This window comes from Lacerta agilis, chromosome 8 (assembly GCF_009819535.1).
Source record: "Lacerta agilis isolate rLacAgi1 chromosome 8, rLacAgi1.pri, whole genome shotgun sequence".
NCBI lineage: Eukaryota > Metazoa > Chordata > Lepidosauria > Squamata > Lacertidae > Lacerta > Lacerta agilis.
In genome coordinates, this window is record NC_046319.1 from 27,859,053 (window position 1) to 27,882,209 (window position 23,157).

General features: G+C 43.0%; 2 protein-coding genes across 8 annotated transcripts in view; one reads left to right on the forward strand and one right to left on the reverse strand.

The window, feature by feature from the left end:
• Nucleotides 1-15,814, reverse strand: CCNE1 (cyclin E1). The gene is made up of 12 exons (XM_033156691.1): nucleotides 15,647-15,814; nucleotides 14,752-14,794; nucleotides 14,176-14,266; nucleotides 12,460-12,528; nucleotides 6,161-6,306; nucleotides 5,932-6,067; nucleotides 4,066-4,212; nucleotides 2,783-2,878; nucleotides 2,337-2,471; nucleotides 2,139-2,250; nucleotides 1,887-2,044; nucleotides 1-600 (listed from the first exon to the last, which is right to left on the reverse strand). Exons 2-12 carry the CDS (start codon nucleotides 14,763-14,765, stop codon nucleotides 478-480), a joined length of 1,227 nt encoding a protein of 408 aa, XP_033012582.1. The 5' UTR covers nucleotides 14,766-14,794; nucleotides 15,647-15,814; the 3' UTR covers nucleotides 1-477.
• LOC117050818 (uncharacterized protein F13E9.13, mitochondrial-like) overlaps nucleotides 15,592-23,157 on the forward strand; it is a 24,995-nt gene continuing 17,429 nt past the window's right edge. Inside the window, exons 1-3 of one of the 7 annotated variants that reach the window (XM_033156698.1) lie at nucleotides 15,592-15,602; nucleotides 18,118-18,193; nucleotides 19,317-19,399. In XM_033156698.1, the coding sequence (XP_033012589.1) occupies nucleotides 18,118-18,193; nucleotides 19,317-19,399 (159 nt within the window). In that variant the 5' untranslated portion in view covers nucleotides 15,592-15,602. The other 6 variants (XM_033156692.1, XM_033156696.1, XM_033156699.1 and 3 more) reach the window with 6 other exon arrangements.

Genomic DNA, 23,157 nt, shown 5'->3' on the forward strand with positions numbered 1-23,157 from the left:
CGCAGCTGATAGCATTTTATTTAAAAATTAAGACACATAAGACCATTTATACAAAGTGTTTCGTTTAAAAAAAAAAGGATCAAGTTGTAAACCAGGAAGGTCTGAGAAGGAGCTTGCCATCCACAGCTAGCAAAAACCAGAGTATGGTTAATGCCCCAGAAGTGCAGAAGGCAGAACCCCCTTTTCTCTTCCCACCCCCTTTTTGAGTCAGCACAACGAGTATCGCCCTCCTTAGCAGCAATCCAAGCAAACGCTTGTTGTTTTTGGGTGGTTGGCGTACCCCAACAGTTCATTTAAAAATCAAAGTGTCCAATAGAAATAATGCAGGTTTCCTCCATCATAAAAAAGTGAAGACTTTCCTCTTTAGAATACATAAGACATTTGGGTAAGTCATTGGCAGCATCTCACAGTAAAGAATCAAGAACTATAAAGGCGTTTTAGCCAAGAGGTCTTCAGGTTGAGCAGCTTGTGAAAAAGTTACAGCTGCTTGGGTGTCAGAGACAATTTCTTACTGCTCTGAGGTGGGGTGAGGACACCCAGGGCTAGAGGAGAACTCCTCTTCTTCTCGGCCAATGCAGCTTGTTTTTCTTGAACTTTGTCCTAGAAAAGAAGAACGCCAAGAGTGAATGATCGACTGCTCATTCATGTGTCCAGAATGCCTGTGTTGTTTTTAGGTTTCAAGAGCAAACTTATGACACATACTCAAGAGAGGAAAATATACAGAGAGCTGCATCTGGACACAGAGACGTAGTCTATGTGTTTGTGTACTTACAACTTTAAAATAAATGAGAAGGACCCCAATCCTTTGCTGTGTGACCATGTTTTAAAATGATGAGTGCCAAAACATATACATACATATCATATGTGGTGGGCAATCCAGCACAACTGAGAATTAGTTATGAAAAGTGACATCTGTACGTGAGCAGGCTTAAGAATTCAACATTACAATGAGGGAATATTACTCCCCGTTGCTACAGCTCAAACAATATTTTCCAGAAATCACTAACATTTGCTGCACCAGGAATGCGATTTACTGTAAGTTGCAAAACTGGCAAGAGTGCTTTGCAACCCATTCCCGTTAACCGGAAAGGCAAGTCACTAGGTTCTAAGTTATAGGCTAATGGGACAGGATTTCAAAGCTTCCTGCATCTGCACTGACTCTGAATAGTTTTTATATATTAAATAGTTTTTATATATTAAATTGTTTTAATTGTTGATGTTACTGCTTATCACTTTGAGAAGATTCAGATAGATTAAAAAATGGAATCAAATTTTAAATATGCTCTCCTGATTAAATCGCACAGATCAAGTCCGTTATCAAAGTCAGTCTCTCAGGTTTAAGTCCAACACTTTAGACCAGGAGTGGGGGACCTTTGGCCCTCCAGATATTGCTGAACAACAGCTCCCATCTGCCCTAGCAAGCATGGCCAATGGCCAGGAATGTTGGCAGCTGTAGTTCACCAAGAGGGGCTAAAGGTTCCCCACACCTGATGTAGACAAACAGTGTCTACACTGTCTACTTTCCAGGCCTCACTTCATCACAGCCCAGCTGTATATGCTTGAGGGCCAGGGGTTGAGAAGGTACCCACCATGCCACACTGCTGTCCTCTTGCATTTAACACTTTTGAAGGAGTTTCTGAACATTTAGTGTTGCATTCAACTAACTTTTACTCATGAGTTAGACCCAGTGAAATTAATGGCTGGGACTAACTTGGGTCTATTAATTTCACTGGGCTGACTCTAAAAGTTAGTTGAATACAACCTCTCTCTCTCTCTCTCTCTCACACACACACACACACACACACACACACTCCACCTTTTATTCTCATGCTCTACGAAAGCAAGGAGGCCTTCGGTCACAAAGATCTATCGATGAGAACACTTACCAGCAAGTTAAAGGAGTTAATGTGCATCTGTATATTGTGCAAATCTTCCGAAGGAACACCTCTGAAGTGCTTGAGTGGTGAGCTCCCCACCTCCTTGATGGCCACAGCAAAGGGAACCATCCACTTCACACAGTCCTGTATTTCACATAATTGATAACCTAGAAAATCAAGAAGACACCCGCTTTTGTAAGTCATGCCTCTGCTTGACTTAGAACCGCCGGATTTCTTTTCTTTCGGTAAAACGCAGCTTACCCGAAACCTTCTGCATCAGGTCACAAGAGGAGAAGTGATATAATGCAGAAGCAGCTAAAGCGCCATAGGAGTAGTCCAAACAGCCAACATCCAGCACGCAGAGATCCAAAAGCTGGAGAGAGGGGACAGAGAGCTTGAAAGGAAACGTTTCTAACGAAAGTGGCGGGTGAAACATTTACGGGCAGAATTCGTCCTTACCTCAGCTATCTGCACAAATATCTCCTGGGGGTATTGCGGTAGCAGCATCTCACAGATTTCATTTAGATAAGCGACCTGCATGTATATGTTTAGCCAGGACACAACCGTGAGGGGACTCAGATTCCAATTGAGTGCCTAGAAGAGAGCATGCACGTCAGGAGGTAAAGTGAGTTTCCTTAGCACCCACAGGGTATTTGCCTGCTCTTCTTTGCAAACACAACTGGATGTGGTTAAGGACTGACAACAGTTGTCGGCTTTTGTAACAGCTTTTGGCAACAAAAAGTGCTGCCTTTTCACCATGGCTGATTGCACTGAGTGGCTTGGGAAAGGTTTTGCTCAAGGTACCGAGGATGCGACTTTAAAAAAAGCAGAATGCAGTTTTCCCTACAATCCATTCCAAACACACACACACACACACACACACACACAGAGAGAATCACATTTACCTTCATAATGATGAGTTCCATACTAAGAATTTCTTCTTCAGTACAAGCTCCATCTGTAACATATGCAAACTGCTGCAATTTTGGAGGATAGATTTCCTGAAACATGGAAGACAGGACATCAATGCATTGTCAACTGTGGAAATAGCAAAGCCAGATGGTTCCAGACACCAACAGCTATCAATGCCTAATTTTCAGGGTAACAGCACTATGCTGATGTACAGGGGTACTTCCTGAGCTCAGATCAATTAAGCCCAGCAGCAAATGTAATAGCAACTTTATGGCTGCTGTTAAGAGCACAAGATCCTTCAAGGATCATAGCCTCTTCAATCAAAATGGCCAAGACGGCAGGTGACAGAGCCTTTTACTTTGAAATGTGTGTGAAAACACAGCCTTGCTCTCTTTCTACAGTTTGCAGCCCCATATCTGTTCATTTCTATGATATTATCACCTGCAGTGGGGAAGCAAATACAAAGAAGGATTTTAGAGGAACCAGGATTTGTACACAAGAGTTGGTGTTCTTATCAAATTTACAAAGATGTCTTCTACAAAAAAGTGCTTAAGGCTTATCACACATCTGCCAGTATGTGAACATCACTGCTGTGTCTGATTCATCTTAAAACAGTGAGGCAAGTGAAAGGCAACTTCAGTTTGGTTTTATTGAACTTTCAATGATGAAAACACACACACACACACACACACACACACACACACACACACACATTTTAGTTATTAATGTTAAATAGTAGCTTGGGTGCTTTCAGGCAGAGAGGCAACCTACAAGTACCTTAAATGTAAATAATTCTTGGAAGAGTAAAAATGTTTAAATGTGGCATTTCACTGTAGGATTTAGACCAGAGGTTAGGACTGGACTAGGAGGAGGCAGAATGTACTTCTGATAACATGGATTGTTACTAAAGTAACCCCCATGGTTTAAAACAGACGTGTTAACTTATTAAGGCAGCTTTCCCCAGCTCTTTCAACCAGAAGGTTTTGTGCTCCAACCTCCATCAGCCCCAGCCAACATCACCAAGGATGATGGGAATAGTACTCCAAAATCTGCATACTAATGATTCCCCCAAGCTTAAGATATTGTATTTTATATAAAAATAGTATTGTAGGAGCAGATTGCATTCCATCAAAAGATGGCTCACAAAAGAATAGACATCCAGCTTCTTTTACTTTAAGATCCTATGCATATTTACTTGAAAGCAAGTCTCACCATGTTAAGTGGAGACTGCACCACAGAAAATGCATTTAGGTTTGCAGGGCAAGACTCGTTTTACCTCAAGCTTTGCGGCTATGAATAAGGATGAAATTCCAATAAGTTGCAGAAGTGTCTTTACAATGTTTTGTTGCGTTGCCATGAACCGATCGAAAAAATCCTGTGCCAAATAAAAGGTCTCTCTATGAAGCTTGTAGACTTCGCATACCTGAAGGAGACAGAAGGGTGTCATTCTGCTTCTCAGCTGCATAACTCCATGATGAACCAGGGACCTTCTTAATGTGAAGCTCAGTGGAACTACAGTTGTACCTTGGTTTTCAAACAACTTAGTTATTGAACGTTTTGGCTCCTGAACGTTTTGCGAACTATTTTTTGAAGCCGAACGTCCGAAGCGGCTTCCAATTGGCTGCAGGAGGTTCCTGCAGTCAACTGGAAGCCGTGCCTTGGTTTCCAAACATTTTGGAAGTCAACCCGACTTCCGGAATGGATTCCGTTCGAGAACAAAGGTACAACTGTATAGTGTTTCCTAAAGATGAGCTGATTTGCTGCCCCAAAATATGTTCATTTTTCGTACTACAAGCAGAGCTGATTCAAGACATTTGGCTGCCCCAAGCAAAGGACTGCATGCTGCTCCCCACCCTGCAAAAGAAGTACAAAACCCAACCTAACAAAGTCGAATCTTACTTCAGCAGCCACCTCACTTTGCACTGCACCAGCTGCAACTGCAAATGGAATGAACTACTTGCTAGAAGAACATCATGAAGTTTTCCTAGGATCTAGAGCACCCTGGGGCCTTTGTTTTGGAGGTGTTGGTCTGACGCAGAACAATATGAATATATGCTGAATGCCCATGACACAAAAACCAAAAATAACTTAAAAGGTCTCCCTGCACTGATAAATGCAAAAAAATGGACTGGAGTGCAGAAAAACACCTGTTAGAGGGAAGAAAGTATACAGCAATGTTTGCCACAATAAAAAGATCGAATAGGGACTGGAAATATTTCCCCTCGTTGCCCCTCTCTAACATTTAAGCAGAGAAACATAGAAGTGAACCAAAGTGCAGTGGACATTTGTTTCTTCACCGAAGCATAAAGCCTACAATGAAGAAAAATTTGCTGAAACTAGAAGAATGTTTTCCTTAAGTGTTACTGTCTTTGCAGAGAGTACTTGTTTTCCTGTAAAGAACAACTGCCTGACTTCCAGGCTATGACAAGTGGAGTCAATTAATGATTTGCAAAGGGGGCTCTTTTTGCCTTGCCTATGGCTGTTGTACAAGGCAAAACAGCTCCAAGAAACTGAGGCCTGATTGTAGGGGCCAGGACCCTCAGGATCCATCCATTGAAATGGAAATGAGCATCCTAGGACTTGTAAGGGAATGAAAATGGCTTATCCTGCCTGGGAGATCCAATCCCTACCACACCCAAATGCACACATTGACTGACAATACAGAGAGCCCTGGGCATTTTTCTGGCTACCCAACTGCTATCTGCTTAGCTATGAAATGTCCCAACACTTGTGTCCCCTTTCGTTTCCCATGAAACTTAAAAAAAAGCAGGAGGCATCCTAGTGCTTTAGTTTTCTAAAAATCCCAATGCTTTTGAGAACAACCTTCCTAGCAGCCACTTTTACCAGAGTGCCTTTTTGAAGCTGTTGTGTGCATGTCCATCTCTGAACTCTCCCCGCCAACTTCCTTCCCTATTAGCAACTCTTGATATTCCTCACCTGGATCTCTAGTCCATTCTGAACCAGCTCTATGAGATGGGCAGCAATCTATCCTATGCTGGGAACAGAACTAGGAGCTACTGAAGGAAGAAGTTCCCCTACTACCAGGGTAGTAGTTCCAAAACACCCTTTGCTCCCAAGGAAACTCCAGACAGACTATGATGTGTTCATTGTTTCAAATGTTGGTGTAAGAAGACAGTCTCACCTCCATTAGCCAGTCTAGAAGAATCACCCGCATTTTAGGTTGCAAGAGTGGATGCCTTTGCAGATATAGTTTATCCCTCACATATGCCTGTTCTTTTCTTATCATACTTTTCCACACTTCATCCCTATTTGCCCAGCTGCAGGAGAGAGAGAAAGAACAAGAGGAAATGTGAAAACCAAGTGTAACAGGCAAGAATGGAACAGGAGGCCATGAAATTAGGAAAAATTACCCCAAAACAGGCAACGGCGAATCTCTAGATGAAGCAAGGCTTTGGTGTATGAAAGGAGAGAAGTTTGGGCTTCCCAGCTCATCATCTTTCTCTGGTGTTGGGATCAGCATATGGGGATGTGTGCACACATCATAGTTTGAAAACGGCTATTGAAGAGAAAATAGAAAGGGAGAGCCATTAAATTTCACAGTTATAAAGTTCATTGAACAGTTGATTAGTCCTCCCCACAACTAATTCAGAAAGAGTTAAAAGGCAAGTGTTTTTAGTCACTGCGCTCAAATATATGGCAATTTACCTTTCATATGTTCCCCTCTGAAAAAAAGCTATTGTTGCTTCAAGAGAAGAGACAAATGGTCACCAACTCAGCAAGCGGTCTTTTTAAAAGAGCACTTGTGACACTGCACTTGCTCTGCCAGGCACAAAAAAATATTCTCCATGAAGGAAAACAGGCTTTCAGTTTCAGAATCCCATCTGTTTATTTTCCACCTGATGGCAATATCCTTGATAGTAGAAATCAAGAAACAGAGAGATTAGGACTTCAGGTGGGGAGGAAACAGATGGAAGTCCCAAACAGTTATCCTGTTTTCTCTGAGTTCCTGTGGTAATGAACACAAAAAGAAAAACAATGCTGGCTGCTTTTTAAGAAACAAAAAAGGTTATTACCCCCGCAATGCATGCACAAGAAAAACTAAAACTGTATGAATTTAGCTGTTTCGGGATTACAATACAACTAATCTGAACAGAAAACTTCGGATGCCAAACGCAAATTGGAGCGCACAGCACTCCTCGCATTCTGGAATTGTATGCTTTGGGAAATTATACTCATGTGAAACTAGTGCATCAAGGAGAAACTGAAGTATGTTAGCTATGTACAAGGGAAGGAATACAAACTCCCAGCAGTATATGAAATATTCAAGCTAACTGATGTTGCAGATATTTTGCAGAAAGGGTATAAAGGGCAGCATTAACAGCGCACCAGAACACTTCACCCCAAACCCCAAAAGTTATTTCTAAGCTTCAGAATTCTTTTACACACGCACACAACTTAACTTTTCTGAACAGTAGCCTCTTCTGTAACACTTTTAAAAACCACAGCTCTCTGTTTAATCATAGTGAAAATGGCATGTGCAAGGGTTTACATGAGAAACAGCTCAAAACTGCGGGTCTGTTATAACTAGATCACTGAAAGTTACCACTGGGGTGAGTGTAAATGGTGACTCAACATGAAATTAACATCTTTGCCGGACCATGTTTCTGGATTCTATATGTAGCAATTAGTTTTCGAGCAAAAACACAAAGGATGTCAGATGAAGCAGAATGGTACTATATCCAGCAAAAGTTCCATCTGTATTCTGACCTGGGCCCACAAAGTTGTGCTGCTTTCCTCCTCTTGCTCCTTACTTTGCTTTCTTCTCCTCAACATATTTGTTTGACATTTATGCCCCTAAATCATCTATACTGAAGTTACAGTGGACCTATGGCTGACAGGAAGCAACAAACCGAGAAGGCAGCTTGGAACAATGCTAGATGCCTAATGCTTAGAAGTCATTTAGCAACCTAGAATCTGGATTCACATCCAAAACCTCCTCCACTACAACAGTACAGCATAAGCGAAACCTTGTGGGTACAGATCTCACTGTCTCAAAGCCTTTTGACAAGAAAGGCACAGGTAAGTGCATGTTACTTGTTAGGGCCAAGGGATCCCCACACCTGTTTTAAACATTGTCCATTTTCGCAAGTCAGATCTAAATTATTCTTTGTCCTACTTGGGCTAGGAGACGCACACACTCCTTCCTTATTCTGAAAGTACCAGGTCTTACAACACAGCAAGTGCCAAAGAAACAAAATGGCTAGTTCTGCAGCAATCACAGCACACAAGGCACTGCTCTTTGGTTTTTTCCAGCTTTGGAAAGCAAGAAGAGTTTTTATCACCCCCTGCTCAAATGAAGGTGCAACATGAAAAGCAACACATCACTTCTACAAAAAGCACCACCACCAGGTAAGGGTATGGGGACAAAACAAGATAACTGGTATTCAGCAGGTGAAAAAGCATGTTGAAGGGAACAAAATTACAGCTCTTTTTCTAGCTCAGCTTACCCACATAGGTCCATAAAAACCTATGTTGATTTCAAGTAACATACCACAATTTATCACAAGCTGCTTTTTAATCAAGCTACCTGTGTATGAGTTAAAAGGAACAAGGCTAGTTTGAGAAATAGTGAGCATTTTTAGCTATGACACATTGAGAACCACATGCTGAAAAAAATCTGCTTCTGCCAACTGGACAATACAGTATAACTGCCCTTTCTTAATGTAAAAAGGGAGCTGTGTTGCAATTAAAAGCTCTAGCCTTTTAATGTATGAATGTTACAAATCTCAATAAAGATTTATTTAATAAAAAAAATTAAATAAAAAAATAAATAAAAATAAAAGCTCTAGCCTTACGTTAGGCTGAAACTACCAATGAACTCTACACATTTTAAGTGGGACTAACAGTGCTTCTTCTATGCATGATATAGACAGTGAAATATAAGACAGTCCATCCAGTCAATGGAACAGTCAAGCATATTTTAGTTCATAATTCTCTGGGTTTCTTTTTTTTAAGCTTCTCTTGTTTTTCCAATAGCTGGGTATATGGTGTTGATACAAGATCCATTCTCATTAGTGACAGAAACCAATTCATACCAAGTAGTAACTTATGGAACGGTGTCTAGTTCTTGGTGCCACAAGTTAAGGATACTGACAAGATAGAAGGTGCACTGAACAGGGTGACCAAGATGATCAAGATTCTGGAAACCCAAGCCTTACAAGGGTTGAGGGAGTTGGGTATGTTTAGCCTGAAGAAGAGATGACTGAGGAAAGATATGATAGCCATCTTCCTATATCTAAAGGGCTGTCACATGGAAGATGGAACAAGACTGTTTTCTCCTACTCCAGAGGTTAGGACCCAAGTCAATAGCTTCAAGTTACAAGAAAGGAGGTTATGACTAAGCATCAGGAAGAGCTTTTTGATGGTAAGAGCTGCTCAACAGTGGAATGGACTTCCTCTGAAGGTGGTGTAGTCTCCTTCCTTGAAGGTTTTAAAGCAGAGGTTGTATGGGCATCTGTCATGGGTTCTTTAGTTGAGATTCCTACACCGTAGGGGGTTGGACTAGATAATGCTCAGGGTCTTTTCCAACTCTATGATTCTATGAATGCCACACCATAGACTACAGAGCTGTTGTTGAGCTATCAGATGATGGCTTCATAAACCTTCAAGATAGCCAGCACAACATATTGTTATAGCAAAGCACTTTCTCCATATAGCAACAGATGCTGTACTAACAGCTTTATTGCTGAGCAAGAGTTGCAAGGCCAATGCATTTTATGCAAACTTTTGCTTTGGAAATGTAACCATGCAGCTGTTTGAACTTTCTTCTACACACTATTGAAAAGAAAAAGGGTAGCTAAAACAGTTAATGTAAATTATTCCTACAATCTCCACAATATCTAAAATATTTTGCAAGTGTAGGCAGAATATTGCAGTTGTACATGATGCAAGGCAACACCATGTGGAATGACACATCTAAGGGCTATTAAACACACTGTGATGTAGGGCTGGGAGAGATCTGGTTTTCAAAATCATGATATTTCACCAGCTAAGTATCACAATATCTCAATAGATATCTGCAGTGACCGAGGGCTTAGCTGCGCCTCCCCGCAGCGGCAGAGGGTCCTGCCGTATCTCTCCATGGTAGTGGAGGCTGCACTGCACTTCCCCACAGCAGCAGATGGCCTTGCCCTGCCTCCCCATGTGGCAGAGGGTCCTGCCATACCTCCCTGCAGTGGCAGAGGGTGTGCCACACTTCCCTGCAGCATCAGAGGGCCTTGCGCCTCCCCGCAGTGGCAGAAGGTCCTGCCATACCTCTCCATGGCAGCAAAGGGTGTGCCGCATTTCCTCACAGCAGCAAAGGGCTTTGCTGCACCTCCCCATGGTGACAGAGGGTCCCACCATACCCCCCTGCAGCGGTGGAGGGTGTGCTATGCTTCCCCACAGCAGAGGGCCTTGTCGTGCCTTCTTGTGGTGGTGTAGAGTGCACTGCGCTTCCCCGCAGCAGCCGAAGGCCTTGATGAAGCTCTGTACGACGGTGGAGGGCCTTTAAATTCAGTAGGGCTTGCTTGTGAGTAGACAAGCATTTGCTTGCCCTGCTTACTGAAAAACACCCTCCCCATCAATCTCATAGTATCCAACCTCCCATTTCAGCATAAGGCAACCAGCTAAATCTTCTCCTCTCCATTACCCACCCCGAAGGGTCCTCATTCCACCAGTCTTCTTTAAATAAATAAATAACCTTCCTTTTTTGTATACAGGAAAGTTATTTAGGGGGAACCAATACCACCACCAGAAAATAATAACTCTTTCCCCTCTTTTTTCCCACCGGTTGGGGTGAGTGCGAGAGAAGAAAGAAGCGCTTTCCAGTTCTTTGTTTATGTTCAACGATATGGCGATTTATCAAACAGCCCTACTGTGCTGTGGCATAATTGGGTTAGCAACCACAAAAGCACTCATGAAGGAGCCATGATCTAGTTCTGAGTAGTGGACTTAATTAGACATCATGTTTTCTCAACCATCATCTTTTAGGAATATGCATGGTTTAATTTGTAAATTTAGTACTTAAGGAATCTTAAGAAACAAGTTGGTCACTTATTTCCATCAAAACTTTGCCAGGTCAGTTGATGGATCTCACCTCTGCAAAATGGGGGAAAAGACCAGACAGTGTGGTGAAAGCCAGTTAACCCTCCCTGGTCAAACCTGAATAGTTAATATTGTATCTCCCCTATGATGACAAAAGGGAAGGAAACTCCCTCTTCATGGGGAAAGGTCCAGAAAGTGAATGCTGAACAGGTTGACTGACAACTGGAATAGGGAGTTGTAGGAAGCAGAATCCATAGCAAACAAAGCCCATCTGCTATGGTAGCATTAGCCTCTAGATCTCCAGCTGCCTTAATTGGGAAGGTGTACCACATTTTGGATTAGCCTGTGGACAAAAAAAAAGCAGCAACATTTCCTGATCACTCTTTCCGCAGTTTAACTACCACCCTGAAAACTGTCACAACAGACAAAGGAAGCTGATGCATTCTTTTCAGCTCCAGCCAATTTCATCTCTGCTCACAAAGATTATGCAGGCTCATTTCAACAAAAATGGAGCTCTTCATAGTCCTATGTATCTGTGCATAGCAAAGACATGGAAATGAAAAGTAGGACTTTGTCTTAAAAAAGATGCAAAGCCCAAATATTTTTGGTTTCCTTTTGAAGGGACCCTACTGCTCACTGACAAATCTGGAAGTTCAGGGCCTCTAGTGATGTGAGAATTCACAAATTTTCTCTCGAACCTTCTAATTAAGATTGTGGGTTGAAAGAGCAATTAGTACATTCATAGGTAAAGCTGAGCTAAGACATCCATACCACAACTCGAAACACTTGGTCACTACATTGCAATTTATCGCACCCTCCCAACATTTCACAGCTTAAAGATCGGGACATGCCACCTACTGGGTTCTACTGGGTTACATTGTACTTGGCAAAAGCCTGTCCTCTTCCAGTGGAAAAGCCTGGACAATGGGTGATATTCAACATTAGTCCTACTCAGAGTAGACCCATTGAAGTTAATGGGCATTACACACTTAGGTTCATGAATTTCAAGGGTTTCCTCTGGTTAGGATTTAGTTGAATGTAACTCATTGTGTTTATTTCAATTTGGTTAAACATATTACTGGGAAAAACAGTCTAAAAATATTGTATTTGCAGCGTATGAAAAGGCACCCTATTAATTGCACGATGCCTTAGTGTTCAAGTGAATATGCATCAGATGTAGGCAGCATCTCCCACCTCTCTCTACTCAGAAATGCAGAATCTACAGGCTCTGGGCAGAAGCTGAAACCCTGAAAAGAGAGAACTGCCAACAACTCTAGCTAACATCACAGTCCCTATTTTATCCTACCACAGGTACATGGGACAAATAACAACAAACATGCCCCTGTGCCTGGGAACTAGATAAAGTTGGAACCGATCATATCCTCTAAGACTCATAGGTGTGATGCAGGGATGGGGAACCTGTGACCATCCAGATGCTGCTGGACTCAAACTCCCATCATGCCTCAGCCAGCATGGCCAGTGGTCAGGTCTGATGGAAGCCCAGCAAGAGCTGGAGGTCCACAGGTTCTCCACACCTGGCTTAATGCTTTAGGACCCAACAGAGCTATACATACCGTATTAAAACAGTTGTCACTGAATACCAGTCCAACACCCAAGTAATTACCTGGCTCTCATTCTGTTTCTTCTTGGTCATTTCTGTTTTTGCAACTTCTTCATCTGGATCCTGTAAAAACTACATGGAAAAGAATGAAGTGAGGTTTACCAGTCTGCAGTAAACGGGGGGGGGGGGCCCTCTGGGATTATATGACTCTGGCCCTGCTTGTGAGCTTTCCACAGGCATCTGGTTGGCCACTGTGAGAACAGTGACTAGATGGGCTTTTGGCCTGATTCAGCCGAGGTCTCCCTATGCTATAGTCTTCAGGCAGTTCATGAACATTAGCTATCAAAACAAGGAAGTTAAAATACAGGCTTTACATATGCGATGGCTGTTCACATGGGTTTCACTACTCATTTTGGATATGGTTTGTTGTTATTTAGTCGTGTCCGACTCTTCGTGACCCCATGGTTACATGAGCACAAATGTACTACCATCTATTCTGGGAAGATAGAAACCACCAAGATCTACCAGCTAGCACATGTCTACATAATTATGTTTTGCCTTTAGCCAAGATTAAACCTAAGTGCAAATGGAAAAACCTTAAGGAATTTGTAGTTTCCACCGTGCACATTGCAACTATTTTACTTATGTGGAGGTGGCGTGGGGGGTGGGGCGGGCGGTGTGCCTGCTAAAATTCAGCAATTCAATTTTCTACTGAAAGTTAGGCAAGGGATTTATTTAGGCGGGATTGAGCATAGAATCACTCAAATGAGAATTGAGCAGCTAATCAATCGAGTAACAGTCAAATATTTTGAATGCATTAAGAATGAAAATAGATACTTTTATCACTGTGCTTGATATTTTTGCTAGCTACAATAAAATAAAATAAAAATAACCACCATTATGAAACAAGGAAGTTAACTTTTTAGAAGTTACTAAGTTTCCAAACTAGTGTTCAATTCTTCTCAGAGCAGATGACTTGATGTGGAGAGGGTACTTCCTGATTCTTGCAGCCAGAAAGATGGAGCCATAGGTGGTGCTGGGTGGCGGCCCTTGCCCCAAACAGCTGTTTGTGTACCTGTTCAGAGATACCTGCTGTTATTAGCAGGTGGCCCGTAGGAGAATCTATGTTCTGTACTAGAGTACATGCATTTCATGCAGGTTCCATCCTGACATCTCCAGGTAGACCTGGGAACATGTTCTGTCTAAACCACTGAAAGCCAATGAACTAAATGCACCAGTAGTCTGACACAGACCTGGTTCGTGTAACATGGTCAATGAAGCTATGGCTTAGTAAGACTACAATCAATCTTTAGCTACAGTGTGTGGCTAGTGAGGAGAAAGTGCGACTACAAGTCCCCAGTCAGGAAAACATGCTAAATGAAACCTTGGCTTAGCACAGTGTGGTGCAGCAGTAAAAAGGACTCTTCTCTGAGAACATATCCATTTGTGTGGGATTCGTAAGCCATAGCTTGGCTTACTGTGGTGAGCAAATCAGCCTCAGGATAAGGCAGCTTCGTTTGCTCCTAACCTTGCCTGGGACTTACCATGCAGAGTGCCATTCTTCACTTTACAGACTATTTAATCAAACTGAAATAGGCAATCAACTGACCAGTATGCTAATCCTATCTTCAGGAGCAGATAATGTCATGAAAAAGGCTTTGGGTGTGAGTCATAACACTGTTTTTTCTTTCAAACAGATACAGTTGCTAGTTACATGATCTGATTTGGGCAGTACTCTTCGATGACTGGAGTTGTTCCCCTGAAAATACAGGCACTTACTGTGGCGACATCAGCTTTTCTCTTGCGTGTTCGAACTGTGAAGTCGGTGGGAGCTTCATCTTCAGTGGGAGTGTTCTTGTCCTTGTGATCACTGCAGAGAGTGGAAGATTCAGTCCTATCATGCCATGCATTATAAAAACATGTTTTCACTGAAGGAAACATTTATGAAGGGCACGTGAGTGCACCCTTTCACCCACTTGTCAACATGCTTGTTCATACATGGTGTTGAGAGTTTCTTTTGTATTTACTATAGGGAGTTCCAGGCTTACAAATTCCTCCTGAAACAGGATTTGCAAGGGGGCATTCCAGGTCTACAAGCTGCCTTTGAAACAGGCCTTGCTAAAGGTTAGAGCAGTGGTTCCCAAACTCTTTTCATTCCCCAGACCACTTGGAAATTGCTGGTGGCCTTGGCAGACCTTAATTTTTCTGCCTGTTATAGCAACTTTAAAATAGTGAGCTAGATGCTACGTGATTTTATACTGCATTTTAACAGACATACCAAGGGACCACCTAAACTAAGTGGTCCATGGACTGCAGTTTGGGAACTCCTAGACTACAGAGGTGCATAAGACTCACCTGGATTTGGGCATGGTGGCCTGGAGAGATCAAGACTTCAACCCTGGAAGGAAAAAAAAAAAGAGAGAACTGCAGTGATGAATCTGCAAACGCTTTCAAGTTCAGATAATATCTCAGTTGTTAGTGTGGCTTACTTTTAAAGAAAAAAGGTAAGATGGAGGAAAATGTATAGGAAGAAAGGATGAAAATTTAGGATTGATAAGGGCTTAGAAAGGCAAGAGAGAAGAAACATTGATATGCATCTCAAACACAAAAAAGGAACAGAAAAGCTTCCAAAAAATGTTGCAGGCCCAAATAAGCCTTCTGCAGCAACAGCATGGAGATGAAACAGTTGCACATCTGGGGGATTAAGAAATTGCATGCAAACCCACATTTTTATAAGTTTCATTGGGGAGTGTGTGTGTCTTTTCACCCAGAAAAAGAGGCACCAGGTTAGGAAAAAGGGGCTATCCCTCTTAACACCCTATTAACTGCACCCATCCAAGTTACTCCATGTGGAAGCAATTAAGGGAAAACTTGACCCAGCCACCTCTAAATACCCCCCCCAAAAAACCCAATAAAACCAAAATAATATAAACAAAATCACCACCTACATACAAGGCAGCACGCTAACTCCCCCCACCGCATATTTATAATGGGGTTAAACACCACCCCCCCTCAAAAAAACAGCCCAAAACAAAGAAAATGCAAGAATGGAGAGAAAATGCACCCCTCTTGCCTCTTGTTTCGAGGTACCCGAGTAGGAGAGGCTGTCATTTCACCCCCCACCCCAACCCCCACCCGCCACCAGTGCCCCTGGAGAAATGCCTGGGAAACCCCTGTGAATCCGAATTCCCCAACTGTGGGCAAGGGTGAGGGGCTCCTCTCCGCCCCCACCCCAACCCCATCACTTTACCAGGAGCAGAGGTCGGCCGGCCGGCCGGCGCTGGCAATGTGGCTGGCGGCTTCGTGGGCGGGCCGGCGGGACACAGGAAGGCGGGCTCCTCCTCGCTGCTGCTGCTGCTGCTGCCGCCGCCGTCCTCTCGCCTCCTCACGGCGCGCCGGCTCCCGTGTCAGGCCAGCGCGGCCTTTTCTCTGCGCGCACAGGGCGGGCCCAGGCCCCGAGCGCGGGCATTTCAGCCGCCTCAGGCCCGCCGCAGCAACGCCACCTCCGGCTTGCCTCATTCCCCTCCGCCCTGGAGCCAAGCTAAGGCTAATGCCAGGCCCGGCCAGGTGAAGGTGCCTCCGCGGGGGGGGGAGAGGGGGGCCCTCCAGGTGAGCGCGAGGCCCCGGCCCAGGTTGGTTTGGGGGTCCCGGGGGCGGGGCTAGCGGGTGGGCGTGGTCGGGGCGGGGCTTCTGCGAGGAGAGGCGGCGGCGCTGCTGCTGCTGCTGCTGAGCGGGAAGGAGAAACGGGCGGTCGCTTCCTTCCTCTGCTGGGGGCGGGAAGAGGGCGAGGAAGCGCCTTTCATACGGTCGGCTACTCCCCCACCCTTCTTCCCTCCGATTTCTCAGGGTCTCGGTGCCTCTGAGCATATACAGAGTGCGCCTGATTAAATGAGTAGGAAGTGGGGATATTGAGAGGAAAGACCAACAGGATTTTTGATGGGTGGGACCTGGGGGGCAAAAAGGATCTTTTTGGGGGGAAGATCGCACAATAAGTTGTTGAGCTTTCTTTGGGAGATCGTGCAATGAGTTGCTTTTAATATGTAAAAGAAACAAACATACAAACCCCGGGGCCGGGCTTTTGCAAGTAACCTCAGTTAAGTGTTTCTATTGCTTTCCCATACTTTTTTGAGCATGGGAAAGACTGGCAGGAGGAGTCTCCTCAGGGAAAACGCATCTGATCATGTGCAGAGTGCCTTCTGCTGGTAGCAGTGATTACACCACAACCTGTCTGAGATTAATGGATAAGGTTTCTCTAGAGCAGAGGTTTTCAACCTTTTGAGTCCATGGCTCCCTTGACCAACTGCATTCTTTCTGCGGCACCCTTGTGGGGCTCAGGAGCCCAGTTATGTCGCCCCTTGCCTCCAGAACTGGTAGCACCTTGCCCTCCCTTGTAGAGTGTTCCCTCAGCCTCCTCTCCTCTCCCCTCTCATTTGGAGTCCTCTGGGCAGCCACTGCTGATGGTCCTGGTCTCTGAGCTGCCCGCCCCAAAGAGAGGTGCCTCCTCATACTGCCCCACAGGGGCCAGGGACTTGTCTGTCCATTCCGGACGGCAAGGGCTGGTGGACTAGTTGGCTGGGCTCCCTCGCTCGTTTGCTTGTTTGCTTACTTCAAGGCCGCCTCAGCTACTGGCAACCAGTAACACCTGACCAGCCCCAGAGGCAACATTCACCTGCAGAGCTTGTAGCCAGGGCTGCTGTAACAAACAGCTGTGCAAGCCTTTGGGAGGCTGAAATGGCAGAGGGCATCAGAGGAAGGAGGGACAGAGGTCAATGTTGCCCACAGCACCCCTGACCATCATTCAAAGCACCCTGGGGGTGCCACTGCACACTGGTTGAAAACCACTGTTCAAGAGAACACAAGGGAGCCTTGGCGTAAGTTTGTATTTTCTGTTTAGATCATTTGTACTCTGCTCTGCTGCTAAAAAGACTCCCAGAGTGGCTTACATACAGTCAATTAAAGCAGTGTTTTTCAACCTTTGGGCAACGGCACACTTGTTTCATGAAAAAAATCACGAGGCACACCACCATTAGAAAATGTTAAAAAATTTAACTCTGTGCCTATATTGACTATATATAAAGTAATTTTTCAATTTTCCCCACGGCACACCAGGCAACATCTCGCGGCACACTAGTGTGCCGCGGAACAGTGGTTGAAAAACACTGAATTAAAGGAAAGCAGTTCCTGCCAACAGTAACAGTTTACAAAAGCAGGACAGACATGGGGTAAGGGACAGGGAGGGAAGAGGAGGGTGGGGAGTCAAACTTCGGAACCAATTCTTAAAACCGTTGTTCTTGTAATGACCAGCTTGCATTGTTCAGGAGTAGGAGCTGTCTGATGGAACTGGGCCTCCAGCAAAGCTGATGAAATGAGCCCTGCTTCCCATCTCTCCCACTGGCGGAGGACATTATAAAGAAATTATCCATCATTACAACTTACTTTTTTCTGTTAAGTAGTTTTAAATATGTATAAATTGACTGATGCTGCTGTTAGAAAACAGAACTGGTCAAGTGATGGGAAATCTGGTAAGATGTCCTATAGATAAAATTCCTATTCTGTTTAAAATGAGGGCCCACAGAGTTAAGAAGGTTGTGAATATCTTGAAAGAAAGTAAAGAAACAAAAGCAGACTGTTCTCATTTGCAAGATGTTGCTTTTGGGGCCTGTTACTTGATTAAAGAAACCAATTAGTCATATGCTTATGAGGATCTTTCCATCTCTCTAGATGATGAAGTTTTTGCAGCTTTTCGGGCGATTACGATCAGTCATCATTGGGATGGTCCATGTGAAAGCGCTGCCAGGTGAATGCCTCATTTTTTAATTGTTATTTGAAGCAACAGGATAGGGGAGAATATTAACAGGTGCTAGGGGGAAATTTATTATGGCAAAGATGTTCTGCGCTTCAAAAAAAAAAAAAAAGCCAGGCACTGCCAGGTACCTTGGAATATGTAAAAGGGATACATGGCTAACTGATGCTTAGTTAGTTCGGTTATCCAAATCGAATGTGTTTGTGGATTTCATACTCCCTAAAATGTTGCTGTCAGAAAATCATATATATTAATGTGATTTTATGAATGAATAGTTGTATTGACTTCGTTCTTTCTAACCTGCATTTTTCTGGGTTAGCCCAAGGCTATGTAGGACTTGTTCCCAAGACAGTACCTTTTAAAATTATCCAGACACTAATATAAAGGAATATACAAAACTAGGATACTTCGCCTGACTTTTAAGTTTAGTGAACCTTTCTATAGCTTCATTACAAGAACAGGCTTTGGACCTTCCCTTCATTGGTATGATGGCGGTGAGAAGATCAGAGGTATTTGCCTCCTTTTTTAATTAAACACAGTTTAGTAACCCTAAACTGTGGTACATCTTAACTGTGGTCTGTTGAAATAAGCCAGCTTCCTAAAGCAAGGTCTGAAGTTGGCTTTTTTCAGTAAACCATGGTTAAGATCTACGACAATTCTTCTGAGTTTGGATGTGATGTGAGCTGCAGTTACGGTAATAAAAAAAAAGGAAGCTAAAACTTATGATCTTTTCAGAAGAGGAAAGCAGCATCACTGTGGCCCATTGCTGTAACCGTATTTTATCACTGTATCTGAACAAATCCTATATTATTTTTTATTATTACCTATTACAGTCCATATGAAGTCCTGCCATATATATAAGTGACTTATTGTTCACTTTTTCATTTATGGTACTTAAATGGTATTAATTTGTAAGAAAGCATTACAAGGGGATTCTGGAAGGGCTGATAGCCAATATAGTATGTGGAATTTGTTCTTGTCATACTGGTTGATCGTATGACAAGGGAGGTTAATTTGTCACTTACCACAATATAGAATAGCCATAACCTTGACAGCATCAAAAGCTAGAGTGTGTGTATGTATTTGTGTATGTGTGGTGACAACTTTATATTTGCAGGAACCCCAAGGAATACCTTGCCTTTGCCTCAGATCATTGAAGAAGCCTGTCAGGAAGCTGAGATTTACAGGGCTGCAGGAGTTGTAAGAGCTATCTCTTCCTTTCTCTTTTGTTTATTGAAACTTCTTAGTTAATGTTTTACATGGTTGAATGTTGTGCAAAATTCTGGATCGAAATAAAAAGTGGCGATGGTGCATTTGAAATTCAAACAAAAATTCATGTTTTGTAAATAGTCTGAAACAGCAATCCGTCAGCTTAACTGGAGTGCACATTTTAAAATAATTTATTTAGGTTCCAGTTTCAGTCTTTTGATGCTTATTTATTTATTTTAATAAATAATAAAGTAATAAAAACATACAGAAAAAATGTAGCATTATACAACAATTACACAGCACTCTGTTTTCAAGTTTGTTATAGTCTGCCAATCCCTTTTTCTCATGGTATCGAGGAGTTGAAGCAGGTACGAAAGGAGGGCCCATATTTCAGTGGCAGAGCTCTGCTTTTGCATATATAATACTCCAGGTTCGTCTAGTTAAAGAATCGTGAGCAGTGGGAAGAAAATTCCTCTGGGACCTTGGAGATCTACTTTCGGTCAAGAGCCAACAAAGTGAGCTCCATGGACCAATTTTCAGACACTCTCTAAAGCACTGCATGTGTTTATTAAATACATATCATATATGTTTAAGCCATCGTCTTTTTTATCATTCTGGTGCTCACTTCCAGGCTGTTGTAGTTAAGGTTTTTGCAGAGCAGCGTAGCCTAACTTATTAAAAGGCAATACAGCAAATGCAGCTTGCACTTGTCTGTACTGTTGCCCAACCACAACTTCGCTGTGATACATCTGTCGATGGAAAGCAGTCTTTTGCTGTGTGTATTTAGAAGGCAAGACCTGAAAGGCCACTTTGAGCCAGAGGCAACAACAGTCAGGTACCAATGAATTTCCATTGGTCCTCAGGTGTTGCAGTAATTTCCATAGGTCAGCAGATTTTTAACGGGGTGCATGTCCTTTGAAAAGGTCAGGGTATGCTTTACACATTCCATTGCACCCTGTATTCCTGTGCTGCTTCACACTTCTCCATCAGCCTGCCTGCAGTGAATATATAAATTCCTGGCATGGTGGTGATGTGATGCCCTGGTAACCAGCCTTCAAGCAGAACTTAAATGAACCATAGTTTTTTGGTTCTGGTGTTATTTCTCAACTGATTTCTTTTTTTTAATTAGAAAAAGATTGGGGTTTTTTTGTTTTTAAGTAAGCATTCTGTATGGCTTCATAAAGAAAGTCGCACCTCCTTACAGCCAGAGTCAAGGGGTCTAAATTTAGTCGTGTCAAAAGACAAAAGGAACGAAGGCCAAAAAAAATGGAAGAAAGTTCAATGGGTGTATTGATAAGAGTTGATGAAGATATGTAACAGGAAAGATTTTTGGGACAGGTGGGTGACAGAAATGGCGTATAAGGAAGGATGGGGGAAATGCAGGATAAGTCAAAGATGGGAATGCAGTAGATTTACATGTGACCTTGAAGTACAGGTGGAGAAAGGGTTATATGCTTAGATAATACAGTTCTAGTACTAGTACTGTGCACAGTGCTAGTGGCCAAACCTCATAAACTATATTGTTAGAGCAGGAGCAGATTCAGAAGAGGGTGACCCAATTGATCATGATGCTGAACAACCTCCTTATTTGGGGGCTTTTTAGTTTAGAAAAAGAGGCAAGTAAGTGTGGGACATGAGAGAGGCGTACAAAATTATGCATGATATGGGGGAAGGAATCCTAGAGAAGTTTTTCTCCCTTCCTCTTAATACTACAGGCTGAGGTCATCCAGTGAAGCTGAATGTTGGAAGTCTCGGAACAGACAAAGGGAGTTACTTCTTCACATAGTGCATACTTCAAAAATGGATTCTCCCCACCCCACTCCAAGATGTTTTAATGGCCAACAACTTGGATGACTTAATTTTTCTCACTCCTTGGTGCAACTATTTCTTGCACCTTGAGATGTGAATCCAATTATGTCTCCAAAAGGTCTGCATTCCATAAGGTTATTATTATAAGTTGTAGATTTGGGGAGCAGCGACACCACTCTCTCCTGTCCTTGGTCCCTTGTTTCGTTTAACAGCCTTTCTGTTGAAAAGTTCTGGAGGATTCAAAAGCTGGCTTGCCAATGCAATTTTTGACTTACTGTGCATTTTGGATTTCACCAAACCATTACTGTATAGACTGTAGCATTTTAACTCTCATGCATTACCACTGATTTGAGGGGATCTATGCTAATGTGATTGTTCTATCCATTGCTGCCTTTCTTGTAGCTATAACTCTTCCCTAGCCCCTTAAAAAAATATTTTTTTATTTTTTTTGCTGAAACAGTGGAGTAGAATAGAGAGGATTACAAGTACATCTTCCTGTCTCAAAATGGTACGCAGACATGACTGATGAAAGCAGATCCGCAGGGTTTTTTTTCTATATAGAAGGTGGCTTGTTTGATGCATTAGTGCTTTTTTAAAAGAACATAATAAATATGGAAGATTTATAATGTTGGAGCATATTAATGAAAACAAGTGAATGCTCAGACATGATGCCATCTGTGCTGAAAAATTGTAGCTGCGATATGCTTGTTTTGCCAAACACAATCAAAATTGCCATGACAAGATTATATGCAGTGACAGATTCCAAGGAGTTTAGAACCCTCTCAATTTTGCCATGTTCTGCTTTCATTTTTATAGAGGACGGGAAATATACCAACATTATTGCTTTCACTAGATCACTGAACTTCTTGCCTCATGCATGGTCTTTTGTAAAACGTCAGTGTCACTGGAGGGGCTGCACCCTCTAGATTTTGATGATGTCTTTTCTCCTACGTATCTTCCATTCTCTTCTAAATTTTTCAAACAAAAATTATGAATGGTACAGAGAGAAGCAAATCTCTCCCCCCCCCCCTTATACTAGAATTCTGACTACTGAGCATGCCCAGTACTTATTTGTCTGTTTTGGGGAAAGTGTGTTTCTCTATGGGGCATGTCCTATGGGCCAGGTTCTATTAAGTAGTTGCATTAATGGAAGCCAGAACAAGTCTTGCTAGTGCAATATCACCTCCCTCCTGCCATGCTCCCCAATTGATTCTGGAGGACTGGAGAACCAACAGAACAATACACAAGGGGAGGAGAGGAGAGATCTTTTCATGGGGCAAGCTGAAACGTGGAAAGATCAGAAGTGTGGTGCGTAGCTGTCAGCTTTTCCCTTTTCTTGCGAGGAATCCTATTCGGAATAAGGGAATTTCCTTTAAAAAAAGGGGAAAAGTTGACAGCTATGGTGTGGTGTTGACTTCCTCCCTATTTTTTTTTTTAACTTTTGCAAACCTTTGCACACTTATTCAGGGTTTTGATCATTCCATGTCTATTTATGTGGGGAAATGAAAATAGTTTTCCTGGACATTAGAGTTCAAGTCCTTGCCTAATTAGCCATGAAGCTCAGGATGGGTGACCTTGGGCCCATCATAGCCTCTCAGTCTAACCTAATTCACAGGGGCTGCATATACGCTACACATTTAAGGTGCATGGCTCCCCACAAAGAATCTCAGATCTGCAGGACCCCTCTCAGAGCTACAATTCCTGCATTGCAGGGGGTTGGGCTATATGACCCTTGGGGTCCCTTCTAACTCTACAATTCTATGATTCCCAGCACCCTTCAATAAATCCTATTTGGGGAGCTCCCAGATGTGACAGGTTGCTGATGTGGTTCTTTGGGCTGATGTGGTTTCTTGCCACACTGTGTGGTGTGTGTGTGCTTGTGCAGGCATTCAACTTGAAAGCTTTGCCATTTTTGCTAAGAGTGGAAGCATTCAGCTTAA

Coding starts and splice junctions, on each gene's coding strand:
- CCNE1 (XM_033156691.1), bottom strand. Junction 2,879..4,065: donor TCATAGCCGCAAAGCTTGAG/GTAAAACGAGTC, acceptor TCCATGTTTCAG/GAAATCTATCCTCCAAAATT. Junction 2,472..2,782: donor TGGAACTCATCATTATGAAG/GTAAATGTGATT, acceptor GCTCTCTTCTAG/GCACTCAATTGGAATCTGAG.